This window comes from Cucurbita pepo, chromosome 12 (genome assembly GCF_057944985.1).
Source record: "Cucurbita pepo subsp. pepo isolate OVF chromosome 12, ASM5794498v1, whole genome shotgun sequence".
NCBI lineage: Eukaryota > Viridiplantae > Streptophyta > Magnoliopsida > Cucurbitales > Cucurbitaceae > Cucurbita > Cucurbita pepo.
The window spans coordinates 2,457,580-2,472,741 of record NC_141809.1 but is presented as its reverse complement, the minus strand read 5'-3'; the positions used below and the strand labels follow the sequence as shown (position 1 = coordinate 2,472,741).

General features: G+C 39.1%; 2 protein-coding genes and 6 non-coding genes across 8 annotated transcripts; 6 read left to right on the top strand and 2 right to left on the bottom strand.

Annotated features, from left to right (window-relative positions):
* Positions 1–7,033: 7,033 nt before the first annotated feature.
* LOC111806376 (uncharacterized) lies at positions 7,034–8,277 on the bottom strand. Its single transcript, XM_023691667.2, has 4 exons — positions 8,125–8,277; positions 7,470–7,610; positions 7,317–7,387; positions 7,034–7,234 (listed from the first exon to the last, which is right to left on the bottom strand). The coding sequence occupies exons 1-4, from the start codon at positions 8,204–8,206 to the stop codon at positions 7,034–7,036; spliced, it is 495 nt and encodes a 164-aa protein (XP_023547435.1). The 5' UTR covers positions 8,207–8,277.
* Positions 8,278–10,477: 2,200 nt separating this feature from the next.
* Positions 10,478–11,551, bottom strand: LOC147789811 (uncharacterized). The gene is made up of 4 exons (XM_087129454.1): positions 11,234–11,551; positions 11,011–11,151; positions 10,870–10,940; positions 10,478–10,790 (listed from the first exon to the last, which is right to left on the bottom strand). Exons 1-4 carry the CDS (start codon positions 11,343–11,345, stop codon positions 10,581–10,583), a joined length of 534 nt encoding a protein of 177 aa, XP_086985580.1. The 5' UTR covers positions 11,346–11,551; the 3' UTR covers positions 10,478–10,580.
* A 1,800-nt stretch (positions 11,552–13,351) lies between these two features.
* TRNAL-AAG (transfer RNA leucine (anticodon AAG)) lies at positions 13,352–13,432 on the top strand. The gene has a single exon. It is a non-coding gene; the product is annotated as a tRNA-Leu (tRNA).
* Positions 13,433–13,797: 365 nt separating this feature from the next.
* On the top strand, positions 13,798–13,878 carry TRNAL-AAG (transfer RNA leucine (anticodon AAG)). The gene has a single exon. It is a non-coding gene; the product is annotated as a tRNA-Leu (tRNA).
* A 234-nt stretch (positions 13,879–14,112) lies between these two features.
* On the top strand, positions 14,113–14,193 carry TRNAL-AAG (transfer RNA leucine (anticodon AAG)). The gene has a single exon. It is a non-coding gene; the product is annotated as a tRNA-Leu (tRNA).
* Positions 14,194–14,394: 201 nt separating this feature from the next.
* TRNAL-AAG (transfer RNA leucine (anticodon AAG)) lies at positions 14,395–14,475 on the top strand. The gene has a single exon. It is a non-coding gene; the product is annotated as a tRNA-Leu (tRNA).
* Positions 14,476–14,673: 198 nt separating this feature from the next.
* Positions 14,674–14,754, top strand: TRNAL-AAG (transfer RNA leucine (anticodon AAG)). Its single transcript has one exon. It is a non-coding gene; the product is annotated as a tRNA-Leu (tRNA).
* Positions 14,755–14,954: 200 nt separating this feature from the next.
* Positions 14,955–15,035, top strand: TRNAL-AAG (transfer RNA leucine (anticodon AAG)). Its single transcript has one exon. It is a non-coding gene; the product is annotated as a tRNA-Leu (tRNA).
* The last annotated feature ends 127 nt before the right edge of the window (positions 15,036–15,162 follow it).

Genomic DNA, 15,162 nt, shown 5'->3' with positions numbered 1-15,162 from the left:
GAGTGTGTTCATAGCTTCTTGGCTTTTGGCTCATTTTATACTAAATGATTCTTTATTACATTAACTAAAAATCTAAATTAAGTTACAAAATAATCACACGAGTCTAAATCATGACTTGGATCTATCTCCGCTCCTCAGCTTGATAGTTCGTCTATGCACTCGTCTTGGCCTAATAGACCAATCCAATAATCAACCCACAACCCAAACCGACTTCAATTCAGTGCCTAGTCCACTACCCAAACTGACTCGATCCACAAACCGACCCAGTCCACAAACTAACTCTATACTCACATCGACTTGCGTCTCGACCTGCTGACTAGCGTTTCAACCCTACGACTTGAGATCCCGATACGCTTTCCTACTCTCTTAGACTATTCTAGAGCTGATTTTGACATTTTTAGAAACGTTTGAAGTTTGTATGACCACTGTTTGGTCAACTTAAGTAATTTTTTAGCCAATAGTTTAGTTAATTAATACTCTTAGATGAACTAGCTCTATGTTGTAGATTCACATAGGTTGATTTGAATTGCAAAGAATTCTCTCAGTATAAATTAGTAACATTGTTGTAGGCCAATCAATTAAGTGGCTTTATTGTTGGTTGGTTGGATGGATGACTTGATTGTTGTATGAACGATGCGTACCCAATGACCCTTGCACATGTCGTAATTTTAGGATTGCTTAATGTATGCGAAGTTATGTTTATGTTATGATGTCAATATGATGTTATTACTAGTTACGCTATATTATAAAGTATGTCAGCTAACGATTATGTTATGCTATGATATTATGTTATGTTTACTAATGTTGTATGATGCATGAACCTCCATATGTCATGTCATGTAACATATGTAATATATTCGCTCATTCTGTATGAGACATTAGAAAGTCATGTGTGTTGATTACGGAAGATAAGACAAGTGATGTATGCATGTCTTATAGAACGTTACATTATGAAAAAAAATAGAGGTATGACTTGCATCATATGTATATGACATGATTGATACTATGTCAACTCATGCATCGGGATACTTCTCCATCATAATGAGTACTGACATACATTACAATATCTATGTTTTTTCGTGATATTATGTAGGATCCTTTCCCTCCGTAGTTGTTCTAGTAGCGTGAGCGTGCACTAGTTCAAAGGCAGACCTAGGGGAACGTATACGTCAGCTTTGGGGGTTCATGTGCGCATGTGTGGGCCATCTGTAGAGACATATCAGATTTTTATCCATAAGGGAAATTAGAGTTCAAACCATGAATTTTTTTTTTTTTTTTTAAAACCGTGTGATTACTTACTAATTATTTTTAAATACTCAGACCACATGCTACTTTTTTTTTTTTTTTCTCAGACGTAAGATACCTCTGTATGAATGATGACATCGAAATCAAAGCTGGTCTAGAGCATTTTTGTTTAAGCTATAGCCCTTAGGTCAGATTAAAACATTTTCAATACTCCATGATTATGAAACATATATACGCTAACACTCAAGAATCCATTGTCGACATAGCTCGTCCTAAATTCGATAGAGTACTTCGAAGCAAAAAGTGATTAGGGCTTTATCGTTGATCGATTTCTACTTCTTTTAAATGATTAGGAAAGGGTTCTTGCCAATAACAAGACTGATATTAAGGTCATAATCACAAGTAGGTAAGATTACATGCCTATACTTCACCAAGTGGAAAGTAGATCGAATATTGTGCATACAATCCAACAGGGGCAATGATCAAAGTACTCATATCAAATGTCTAGAACAGCCACATCCTCTTCGAATGAATCGTCATATTATAAAAAACATGTCATGGATACAAAGGAATTAAGAATTCAGTTTGCACCTCATCCGTTACTCCTTCAATTATACATTCTCCTTCCTACACAACATTTCGTTTAGTCCATAAACTTTCAAATTCGTTACTTCAAACACGCTCGAGCATTAGAACACGATACCTCTTTTTCAAGAATCAATTGTTTAACATCAATAGAGAACATGACGCTTGAAGTTGTTGGAAGAACACAAACTATACCATATGACAACCATTTTCTTTGAATCAAATAACATGAGATAGCAAAAATAAGAGATTGATGAATGATTATAATATCACCTAAGTAACCACGAAACTCAGCCACCATGTGTCTAAACACTTGTGAGTCAATTGAAACAAAGGTTTCTAAATTGATTTGGCCCACATCTTCCTTTATGATTTGTGTCAATGTCAAATTACGAACCAATGGCATGCCATTCCCTAATCAAATAAACAAGATTCTTGGACAAGGAACAAGATTTTTGGAAGAACTATATTGGGAGAAGAAATTGAATTAACCTTGCATTGTTGAGGATTATTGGGAGTGAAATTGTGAGACTCGAATGTGTAGTCAAAAGTGACTAAAGTGTCGAACAAAGGGTGTACTTTGTTCAAGGGCTCCAGAGAAAGGAGTCGAGCCTCAATTAAGGAGAGACTATTCGAGAGCTCTTATAGTGTACTTTGTTCGAGGGGAGGATTGTTGAGGATTATTGGGAGTGAGTCCCACATTGGTTAATTTAGTGGAAGATCATGGGTTTATAAGTGAGGAATACTATCTCTATCGGTATGAGGCCTTTTGGGGAAGCCCAAAGCAAAGCCATGAGAGCTTATGCTCAAAGTGGACAATATCATACCATTGTGGAGAGTGATTCCTGAGAAGAAGTAGGAGAGGAGAGTGATTCGGAGGGGTTGGGGGATCCTTGAAAGATGGGAGTTGTGGGAGAAGAAGTAGGAGAGGAGAGTGATTCCGTACTCGAGGCGCAACCTGAGTAGAATATGATCATCCCCAAAATGACTTAAAATGTACTATAGGGGGAGGCGTGGTGTTAGCTCTCCATTACCCTTAGACCCTGCGGCCTAAGCGAGCTACCCTATGATATATACGTGGGTCTTTCAAGAACAGTGTTGGACGACACCAATGTAGAAGCAAGTCAGCTATGAGACATTACTTGACCTAATATAGAGGCAAGTAGCTCTCCATTACCCTTAGACCCTGCGGCCTAAGCGAGCTACCCTATGATATATACGTGGGTCTTTCAAGAAGCTACCCTATGATATATACGTGGGTCTTTCAAGAACAGTGTTGGACGACACCAATGTAGAAGCAAGTCAGCTATGAGACATTACTTGACCTAATATAGAGGCAAGTCAGCTAGAGTCACAGACGATTGAACAGGCATGCACAAGCAGCGTGTGTGACCGAATAGGGTGAACCTTCTAGATAAAACTAGTAGGTAGACACGTATAGAGTACGATTGCTATTTCCCGAACGAATGGCTCCTCCTTACTTATGAGATTTCCCCTAGGCATTTTCTAGGGGTCATAGTCACTCATGGCGCAATTAGCGCAAGGTTGATAATAGACCTAAGAAAACATAAAGCATAGAGCCCGTCATAAGCGCCTAGTATTTCAAAGCCTATCGTAAGGACCATGAATCTCAAAATCCATTGTAAGGGCCAAGTATTTCGGAGCCTTTCATAAGGGCCACGAATCTTAGAACCCATCATAAGGGTCAAATATTTCAAAACCAATCATAAAGGCCAAGTATTTTAGCGCCCGTCATAAGGGTCATATATCTCAAAGCCCGACATAAGGGCCTCGCACTTTAAAACATAGTCTATGTATAGTTGAGCATATAGCCTAAGTATATGTTACAAAGTATAAGTACAACGAGAGTCTACAAGTAGATTCTTTATTGAGTATTTTTAACATCCACCCTTGCTACCCTTTTATCTTTTTTTTCCGGTATCAAAAGAATAATGGTCATGGTGGGTACGTGTTGGGCCATTCGGCTGTAGAAGGGAACGTTATCTTGTGTCTTGTGTTTATTTGTTTATGGTTTTAAAGTCGTATGCATACGACTTTTTTATCACTTTTTTATCCTTTCATTAAGGTAATGGTTTGTGATTCGATGCGTTGAAAAGCGAGTTGTTTCAACACGGTCGACGGTTTCTACGATGGAGACCATGGAACAAAGCTCTTTAGGATAGTTTTCATAGTCATTATGTTTCATTGATAAATGTGGATTCTAAGACCCATTCACAATATATTCTAACCACAATATCTTCACCCAAGAGGAAAATGCATCGCATATTGTGCATACAGTCCAACAGGAGCAACGATCATAGTACTCCTATCGATTGCCTTAAACAGCCATACCCTCTTCGAATGATACGTTATAGTATAAAAAACATGCCATGGACATAGAGGTATTAGGAAATCAGTTAGTTCCCCTTCCGTTCCTCCAATTATGCATTCTCCTTCCTACACAAACATTTACTCTTCGTTTAGTCCTTGAACTTTCAAATTCCTTCTTTCAAATAGAACACGATACCTCTTGTTCAAGAACGATATCTTTAATTTCAATCGAAAACGTGACGCTTGAACTCGTTAGATGAACATAAACTACGTAACCACGAAACTCGATCACCATGCGTCTAAACACTTCTGAATCAATTGAAACAAAGGTTTCCAAATTGATTTGGCCCATATGCTCCTTCATGGTTTGTGTCATTGACATATTACGAAGCAATGGCATTTCATTCCCTAATCAAATAAACAAGATTCTTTGACAAGGAACAAGATTCTTGGAAGAACAAGAATTTGAATATATGAAATGAAACCAACCTGGAGGGGTAAATTTAAGGTTTAAACGTTCGGGGTGTCGGAGAACGTAGAGGGCGGCTAAAGGAATGTTGAAATGTTGCATACGCCTGATGGTAGAGTAGAGGGGTGAGAGGAGAATCTTGGAAACATGAGACTTGTGGGAGAAGAAGAGGGTGAAGAATTCAGGCATCATTTGAAATGCTACGTTTAATTCAAGGGAGTGGTGGGTGACTGCTATGGAAAACAAGTCAGGTGAGCATTCTACCTTGCCACTCTCGGCAAAGCGATTCAATATGTATATTACTTCTAGAAGAAGATCGGCGCAGTCAATCTTAAGCAACAACATGGTGTGTTGGGAGAAGGTGGAGGAGGAAAAGGGATGGCATGTTGCCTCACTTTTATAGCTCGCTGACACTCGTTCCTTTCTTTAATCGATGTGGGACTCTACCAAATCCACTCTTTCGGGACCGAGCGTCTTTACTGGCACACCACCTCGTGTCTACCCCCTTCAGGGAAAAGCCTCCTCACTGGTACATCTGGTGTCTGGCTTTGAAACCATTTGTAACCAAATCCACCCACCTTCGGGGAACTGGCTTCTTGCTGGCACTTCGTCCGATGTTTGGCTCTGATATCATTTGTAACAACTCAAGCCCAAAGCTGGTAGATTTTGTCCTCTTTGGACTTTCTCTTTCAGGGTTCCTCTCAAAGTTTTTAAACGCGTCTGATGCTAAAAGGTTTCCACACCGTTATAAAGGGCATTTCGTTCTCCTCCCCAACCAATATGGGATATCACATATAAGCTTTCAAAATACAGACTCAAGCTCATTGCCTCACTTTTATAGCCTTTACCTTGACGGTAATAAAATTAGTTAACCATTTAATCAATTCATTCTCTTTCATCAACCCTACACTAGAATGGTTACACTATTTAAGTGTGAAATTGGCCCTCAAAGGAATTGCTCATCCACTTTTTCGAACCACTTTTCCAATATGATGTTTGAATTTTATTCCTAAAAATTATGTTCCACTGAAGAAAAAAAAAAAAAAAAAAAGTTTCATATAGCCTAAGAGGGGGAGAGTTGGCCACCCCTAGAAAAGGGAGGTCACTCACTTCATTTTATCATCTAACTTGAACGGTTCGAGCCAGCCGGAGAATACACTTTCTAACGGCTCAAGGCCACGTTGGATCTCTAGGAGAATTAAATTTTAGAAAGTAGTGTTAAGCTAGTATTAAGGGGTCGTAGTAGGTTCGGCATCGGCCAACCAAGTAAGTAACTTTATTATCGGTATGGTTAGAAATTGATGTTTTGTATTATGACACATGTCTCGTGGTTCTGCACGTGTCATATGCTTGATATGTTTATAAAACGATATGACTATGATATGTTTATGAAACGATATGAAAGAATAAGTCCATGACTTATCCATGATGCAGTATGACTATGAGATGATATGAGAATGTTATGACACATGTTATGATGTGATGTACTGATGATATGATAAATGTTATGTTGTAACACGTTAGGTGATATAGTATATGATGTTACATGATAAGTTAATCATATAAGATATGTATGATATGACACGATGCATGATATGAATGATATAAGATAAGATGTGTCTAAGATGTGTCAATATGATGCACAACCCTGATTTATGCATAAAAAGCTATGACGAAAATGATGTGATATGAAGAAAAATGAAATGGGTTGTCTTACATGATAATGAATAAAAAAGTTAGGACCTCATGCATCATTTGTGTTCATGGTACAGACGCGTACGCTACAAAGCAGGGAATGCTCGCCCGACTATGAAAGGTGCCTAGGAGGTGTGTGAACCAACTGGTGGGCCCAAACTTGCACATGTGGACCGTGTGTAGAACAGTAAATACACATCCAATTAACCTGTTTAGGATAACTGACTAACGAATATAGACTGATATAATAGGTCTCATTCATTATTGTATATGTTTGCATCTAGCCTCAATGGTGGGGTCACTTACAGAGTATGTTAAGGTATTTCTTAAAATACTCAAGCCACATACTACTTCTATTTTAGGTAAAGTCAAGGAAATCTTGTACGGCTTGACGACGGCATAGCAACTCAAGACCATGATACAAGCATAGGGTAGACTTAGGTTAGAATAGGTGTTTAATTTTAATGTTTATTTATTTCATTTAGTATTCCGTTGTGGTTTTTAAAGACGTTTTCAATCAGTAAGTCCATGACAGTATTTCAAAACGAAATTTGTGTTTTATGATGAAGTTTAAACACTTATTTCCACACAAATGATTACAAATGATTATGTTACGACCACAGTAGCAACTCTAGGTAAATAGAAATATAGGATCGTTACATCCTCTTCTCATTCGGTCTAAGTTCCAATGAATTACAAGTCTATATTTCACCCAAGAGGAAAAAAGATGGAATATTGTGCGTAGAGTCCAACAGGGGCAATGATCAAAGTACTCTTATCAAATGTCTTGAACAACCATATCCTCTTCGAATGAAACGTCATATTATAAAAAATATGCCATGGATACAAAGGGATTAGGAATTCAGTTTGCACCTCTTCTGTTACTCCTTCAATTATGCATTCTCCTTTCTACACAACATTTCGTTTCCGTTTAGTCCATAAACTTTCAAATTCGTTATTTCAAACACGCTCGAGTATTAGACGACGATACCGCTTTATCAAGAACCAACTCCTTAACCTCAATAGAGAACATGACACTTGAAGGTGTTGGAAGAACACAAACTGTACCATATGACAAACATTTCTTTGAATCAAATCATATGATAGAGAAAAAAACAAGAGATTGAATGATTGTATGTATAACCTATGTATCCACGAAACTCAGCCACCATGTGTCGGAACACTTCTGATTCAATTGAAACAAAGGTTTTCAAATTGATTCGGCCGACATCCTCCTTCACCGTTTCATTCAATGCCATGGTACGAACCAATGGCATGCCATTCCCTAATCAAATAAACGGTTAGTTGAACACGACTCTCTACAATGATATGATATTGTCCACTTTGAGCATAAGCTCTCACGACTTTACTTTGGACTTCTCCAAAAGGCCTCATTCAATGGAGATAGTATTATTTGATTATAAATCAATGATCATTCCCTAAATTAGCCGACGTCACCTCCCCTCGAACAAAGTACGCCTCCCCTTAATCAAGGCTCGACTCCTTTTTATTTTGGAGTCTTAGTCATTTTTTTACTATGCCTTAAGTGTAGGGCATGGCTCTGATACCATGTTAGTTAAACACAACTCTCCACACTTTGAGCATAAGCTCTCGTGGCTTTGCTTTGGGCTTTCTCAGAAGGCCTCGTACCAATGGAGATAATATTTTTTTGATTATAAATTCATGATCATTCCCTAAATTAGTCAATGTGGGACTTTCATCCGACATAAACAAGATTCTTGGACAAGGAACAAGATTCTTGGAAGAACAAGAATACGAAGATATGAAATGAAACCAACCTGGAGGGGAAAATTTAAGGATTAAGCGATCATTACGTCGAAGAACAAAGAGGGCGGCCAAAGGGATATTGGATTGTTGCATGCGCTTGATGGTGTCGTAGAGGGGTTGGAGGAGGATCCTTGAGAGATGGGACTTGTGGGAGAAGAAGTAGGTGAAGAATTCAGGCATCATTTGAATGGCTACAACCAAGTCGAGGTTGTGGTGGGAGGCTATTATGGAGAACAAGTCCGGTGAGCACTCTACGTTGGCATTCTCGGCAAATCGAGTCAATAGGGATATTGCTTCGAGAAAGAAAGTGGGGCAGTCAAGCTTGAGCATCAACATGGTGTAATGGGAGAGTGTAGAGAAGGAAAAGGGATAGTATGTTGCCTACCTTTTATATTGGAATGTCATAATGACTCAATAATTTGGCAGAGATTCTGAGTATACGATGACTAAGAAAGGCTTAATGGAAATGAAAGTTACTATATATATTAACAAGATGCATTTTCTTTTTCGGTGGCTCAATCATAAGAACTTCATAGTTAAACGTGCTTTACTTAGAGTAATTCTATGTTGGGTGAACTAGTCTTCACTCTTAAGAAGTGAGAAGTAGGTAACGTGTCTATGTCGTAACAGATGTAGAAAAATATCGGGGTTATTAGATGCCGAATCTTTATTTAGCATCGTCATCTGTTCATGGTGCCTTATCCTTTCTTGAAAAGAAGTAACACGTGACTTGAGTAACTAAAAACTCTACAATTGGGATCAAGTAATGCCAACACATGAAATCATGTTGGGACCTATTCTTTCATTATCATCATGGTATTGGTCTCACGTTTCAGTCTAGGCTAATTGAATGTGGAGTACTTCTCCACTATTGGAGTCAAGTAATGCCAGCATATGAAATCATGTTGGGATCTGTTCTATCATTATACTCATGTCATTTGTCTCACTTTTTGATTGAAATGTAGAGTACTTCTCTACACATGGACCCTAGTCGAGTCGCATATGTACCCTAGGACCTGGCCTTGGACTAGCATACACTCGCATTGTCGAAAAACCCGCAAAGAGAAAAAAAAAAAGTGCATAATATCATGGTGTACATAATATCGTAGTGTATGTATTCGAACTAATCATAACAGGAAAATATCCCGATGTACATGACATACAAATTGCATGAGATCCCCATATCTTTAAATCATGGCATATACGTACGATGCAAATCATACATTCGTTCTTTCATAACATTATTGCATAAACCTAGAATGACAATACTAACAAAGTGCGTGACATAGCATGTAGCATGTAGAGGTTTTATGCATCATACAATTCATTCAACCAAGTCAATAATAAAGTCACTTATATGGTTTAGTCACTTATATGGTTGACCTAAACTAAAGTCACTAAACACTCTTGTGCTAACCTCATCTTTTTCTTTCGATCTTCTTTAGGTGGCAATTCCACATTCTTGTAAATAACCATAAAGCACGGTAACGGATCGTCGATTGGAGAATGGAGAAGGTAGCCCTTTTCCCCTTGTGACATAGCTAAGGGGTGAGAGACTTTTGTTTTAGTTCTACATTCCAACTAGGATTGTACCTATTGAATTTCATTAAGACAAAAGAATGGCAAATAGCATACATTAACATTTTGAACATAATTTGAGTTGTTATTTTATAAACGAATGTCATTGGTGTCTTTTGTAATAAACTTTTACCATTTTACTTTCAAATATATTTAATGCAGGTATGATTTTAGTTTAGCTCAGTGGTAAAACGCATAATTGGGTCGTTGTGCCTAGACTATAAGGACTTTGAGCCATATGAATAGTGTTCCAGTTTCTCTCGCTTTTGGCATAGCGAGCTCAACAGGACGCCCACATGACAGGCTATTAGCTTAGTGGTGGAGGGCATCGACAATTGGGTCATTGTGTCTCAACTGTGAGGGCTCTCAACCATATGAATAGTGTTCCAGTTTCTCCCGCTTTTGGCATGCCGGGTCCCAGTGGGAGGCCCGCTTTTGGCATGGCGGGTCCCAGTGGGAGGCCCGCTTTTGGCATGGCGGGTCCCAGTGGGAGGCCCGCTTTTGGCATGGCGGGTCCCAGTGGGAGGCCCGCTTTTGGCATGGCGGGTCCCAGTGGGAGGCCCGCTTTTGGCATGGCGGGTCCCAGTGGGAGGCCCGCTTTTGGCATGGCGGGCTATTAGGTCAGCTAGAGGGCATAATTGGGTTGAGCTCAATTTTGATTATTTTTAGCCACATAACCAAGATCTCTTAGTTTTAGCAAGTTGATTATAGTTACTTTTAGACATCGAGAATAATTTGTGGCTCGAAACCTCTCAAAACATATAGTTTTATAAGCCAAATCAAACATAGTTCTAATGGATCATATATACCAAATTTCATGAACACAAAAGAATAGCTAATGGCATACATCAACATTTATAAAAACTAGAGGCTAACAACATTCCCCATATCATAGATCCACATTCGAAAAATAGGCTAAAAAACGAGCCGACAATCCCAAAAGGAAACAAATCACACCTCTATGGGAATTACTCGACTTAAATAACCACACAAATTTTGACCGAGACGATAAATTTGAAAACGTTGCCATTGGTTTCACCGTTATTACAAACTCAATTTTACTACACTCCGTCACCCCTCCAATAATGCATCGCCCTCCCTGCATGTAATCAAGCATTCATTAGCCTCCAAATCTTCATATCATGGATACCTCTTCATTAGCAACACACCATGCATACCTCTTGATTAAGAACAATCTCTGTCCTTTCATAAGAGAATTTCACCTCCGAATTCGTTATGGTAACAAGAACTAGCACAAACAAACACAATAAATCATCAACAACTTCAAACCCTTTAAGATTCAATCAAGAACTTATTACCGGAATCAAAATCACTGAACGCTCCGAGAATCTCTCTAAACGTTTGCGAGTCAATCGATGTGAAAGTTCCACAATCATATTCAAACACATCCCTCGAGTCGTTTGACGGGTATAGTAAGAGATCGAATTCCTCGTAACGCCCTAAAAGAGAACAAGTTAAAGATCGTCCTAGAAGGAAAAAAAAAAAAAAACTAAGATGGATTCTTGATTAGAGAAGGCTAACCATTTGGACATTCGAATGTGAGCGCGGCACGCTCCGGTTTCGGAATAGAGAAGGTCAAGGAAGAAAAACCGCTGCGAACGAAATCGACGACAATAGGGTAGAAGGACTCCATGTAAATCCATGAGTATTGAAGTTTGTGGCAAAAATATAGGTCAAAGAATTGAGGGAAGAGTTGTAAGCCTATAATGCAAGGGCAAAAAGAGGAAGAGCTGGCTATTATGGAGAAGGTTTCCGGTGAGAATTTGAGATCGACGGCATCTTCATGAAGGTTGGCTATGACGAAGATGGCATCTACGAACTCATGAATGTCGTTAAGCGTGAAACTAAACATTGTGTTGTACTTTGCTTTCAATTTGAGGCTAAATATAGTTAACCTCTTAGTTAACTATTTTAAGGGTAGGTTAATTATAGTAGGGCTTTATCTTTTAAGGGTAGGATAGTTAACCTCTTAGTTTGACTTTCTTAGGGTAAGTTAATAGACGGGCACGAGTACACTTTGTTCGTATAGATAGTAACTTTCTAAATCTTTTGAGTCTTAAGGTTGCTCTCATTTTGGATGTGGTCTCGATTCATTCATATACCCTTTCAGGTGTCGTCAAGACAAATACGTAGGATGCTTACTTAGATATTACAAAATAATGTCATGGACTTAAACATTCATAATAAAATCGTTAAGATGATACAACGGAAAGTAGATAGCGTTAAATTTAAAATAAAACAATGTCCTGATCTCACTTGAGGGTCACCAACAACATGAACGCATCTTCCTTAACTTCAACCCCGTGGTTGTCACCACTGCATTATCATCTATGCAAAGGTGTCTTACCTTTACTTGAAAATAAGAGTAACGTGTGGCTGGAGTAAAATGCACTCCCATGCAATCATGTTTGGAACCTACCCTTTCATAAAAACTTGAATGTGTAGTACTTTCTTACACATGTCCACGTATGCATACATGGACCCACCAGGTGGGCCTATACGTACTCTTGGGCATACCTTTTAGTTAACGCACAGTCACACGGTCAGAGACATGGAGGGAAAGGAATCCACATAATATCATGATGTACATTGATATCGTAATGTATACGTATGTACTCATCATAACGAGAAAATATCTCAATCACGTGGCATACATAGTTTAAAATCATTTCATGTATCCATGTTTCAAGTTACACCCTCGTTAATTTAATACATATTTATTCATTTCATGTCATCTCATAATGTAGTGTGTAATTAAGGTGTTGTTACTCTTTGATAATGCATAGTTAAATTGTTTGTTCTTAGGGATGGGTATAGTGGTTGGGTTTTCTTCTTCACCTTCATCGTTGTGGGAGGAAGAAAGTAAAGACGCCGATAACGGTGGAACGGATGAGTTGCTTGCTATTTTGGGATACAAGGTTCAGGCCTCGGACATGGAAGATGTGACTCTCATTCTGACTACGATCACGTAAAACCCAAAACTAACGAAGCATAAGTCAACCCTCGGGATGTTAAAATGTCAAGTAGGGGAATTTTCGTCATTTGTCATACTACTTAAATTAATTGTCAACCGAAAAAATAATGGAGGCTCTCGAATCTAGTTTGGCTCTCTATGGCACCTACTCCTAATCTTTTCTCATCCTTGATTAAAATTAAACATGTTGAGATGGTTGAGTTGATCTAAGGCCCAAATTAAGGTTCTCGTCGGTAGGGGCGTGGGTTAAAGTTCCACTCCTAGTAATGATTTCATCACTTTCATCAGATTAAGGCCTCGAACATGGAAAATGTCAGGTAGCGGCATTTTCATCATTTACCATACTACTTAAAATCAACCAAAACCTAGTATTTCTCTATGTGGCACCTTCTCTAGATCTGCTCTCATCCTTGATTGAAATTTACATGTTGAGATGGCTGAGTTGGTCTAAGGCGCTAGATTAACCTTTTGGTCCAAAAGGGTGTGGGTTCAAATCCCACTCTCAACAATATTTTAATCACTAGAAAGTAAAGGGCCTCCCTCGAACATGGAACATGTTAGGTACCGTCATTTACCATACTACTTAAATCAACCAAAATCTAGTTTTTCTCTCTATGACACCATCTCTCTAGATCTGCTTTCATCCTTAATTTTATAATTTACATGTTGAGATGGCCGAGTTGGTCTAAGACGCCAGATTAAGGTTCTGGTTCAAAAGGGCGTGGGTTCAAATCCCACTCTCAACAATGTGGTTGACAGTATCATCATTGTATGACCGTCGATGGAAGATCTGGCTCCCTCACTGGGCGGTTTTACCATTAATTGTCAACCTCTCCAACCTAGTTTTGCTCCCTATGTTACCTTCTTCGGATCTGCTCTCATCCTTGATTAGAATTTACATGTTGAGATGGTCGAGTTGGTCTAAGGTGCCAAAATAAGGTTCTGGTCCGAAAGGGCGTGGGTTCAAACCCCACTCTCAACAATGTTTGTCATCACTTTCATCATTGTATGACCCATAACAGAGGTCGAATGAATGAACATTGAAGATCTCTAGTTTTGACTCTTTGTTACCTTCTTCAGATCTGCTCTCATCCTTGATTAGAATTTACATGTTGAGATGGCCGAGTTGGTCTAAGGCGCCAGATTAAGGTTCTGGTTCGAAAGGGCGTGGGTTCAAATCCCACTCTCAACAAATGTTGTTAACAGAGGTCGAATGAATGAGTTCAAATCCCACTCTCAACAAATGTTGTTAACAGAGGTCGAATGAATGAACATGGAAGATCTGGCTCCCTCATTGTGCACTTTTAAAATGACAAAAGTAGGGGCATTTTTGTCATATACCATTAATTGTCAACCTCTCCAACCTAGTTTTGCTCTCTATGTTACCTTCTTCGGATCTGCTCTCATCCTTGATTAAAATTTACATGTTGAGATGGCCGATTTGGTCTAAGGCGCCAGATTAAGGTTCTGGTCCGAAAGGGCGTGGGTTCAAATCCCACTCTCAACAATGTTGTCATCACTTTCATCATTGTATGACCCATAACAGAGGTCGAATGGAAGATCTGGCTCCCTCATTGGCGGTTTTAAAATGTCCAAAGTAGGGGCATTTTGGTCGTCATATACCATTAATTGTCAACCTCTCCAACCTAGTTTTGCTCTCTATGTTACCTTCTTCGGATCTGCTCTCATCCTTGATTAGAATTTACAAGTTGAGATGGTCGAGTTGGTCTAAGGCGCCAGATTAAGGTTCTGGTCTGAAAGGGTGTGGGTTTAAATCCCACTCTCAACAATGTTGTCATCACTTTCATCATTGTATGACCCATAACAGAGGTCGAATGGAAGATCTGGCTCCCTCATTGGCGGTTTTAAAATGTCCAAAGTAGGGGCATTTTGGTCATATATCATTAATTATCAACCTCTCCAACCTAGTTTTGCTCTCTATGTTACCTTCTTCGGATCTGCTCTCATCCTTGATTAGAATTTACAAGTTGAGATGGTCGAGTTGGTCTAAGGCGCCAGATTAAGGTTCTGGTCTGAAAGGGCGTGGGTTTAAATCCCACTCTCAACAATGTTGTCATCACTTTCATCATTGTATGACCCATAACAGATGTCGAATGGAAGATTTGGCTCCCCTCATTGGGCGGTTTTAAAATGTCCAAAGTAGGGGCATTTTGGTCATATACCATTAATTGTCAACCTCTCCAACCTAGTTTTGCTCTCTATGTTACCTTCTTCGGATCTGCTCTCATCCTTGATTAGAATTTACATGTTGAGATGGTCGAGTTGGTCTAAGGCGCCAGATTAAGGTTCTGGTCTGAAAGGGTGTGGGTTCAAATCCCACTCTCAACAATGTTAGTCATCACTTTCATCATTGTGTATGACCAATGACCCATAACACAGGTCGAATGAATGAACATTGAAGATCTGACTCCCTCAGGGGGGCATTTTGGTCATATACCAGTAATTGTCCACCTCT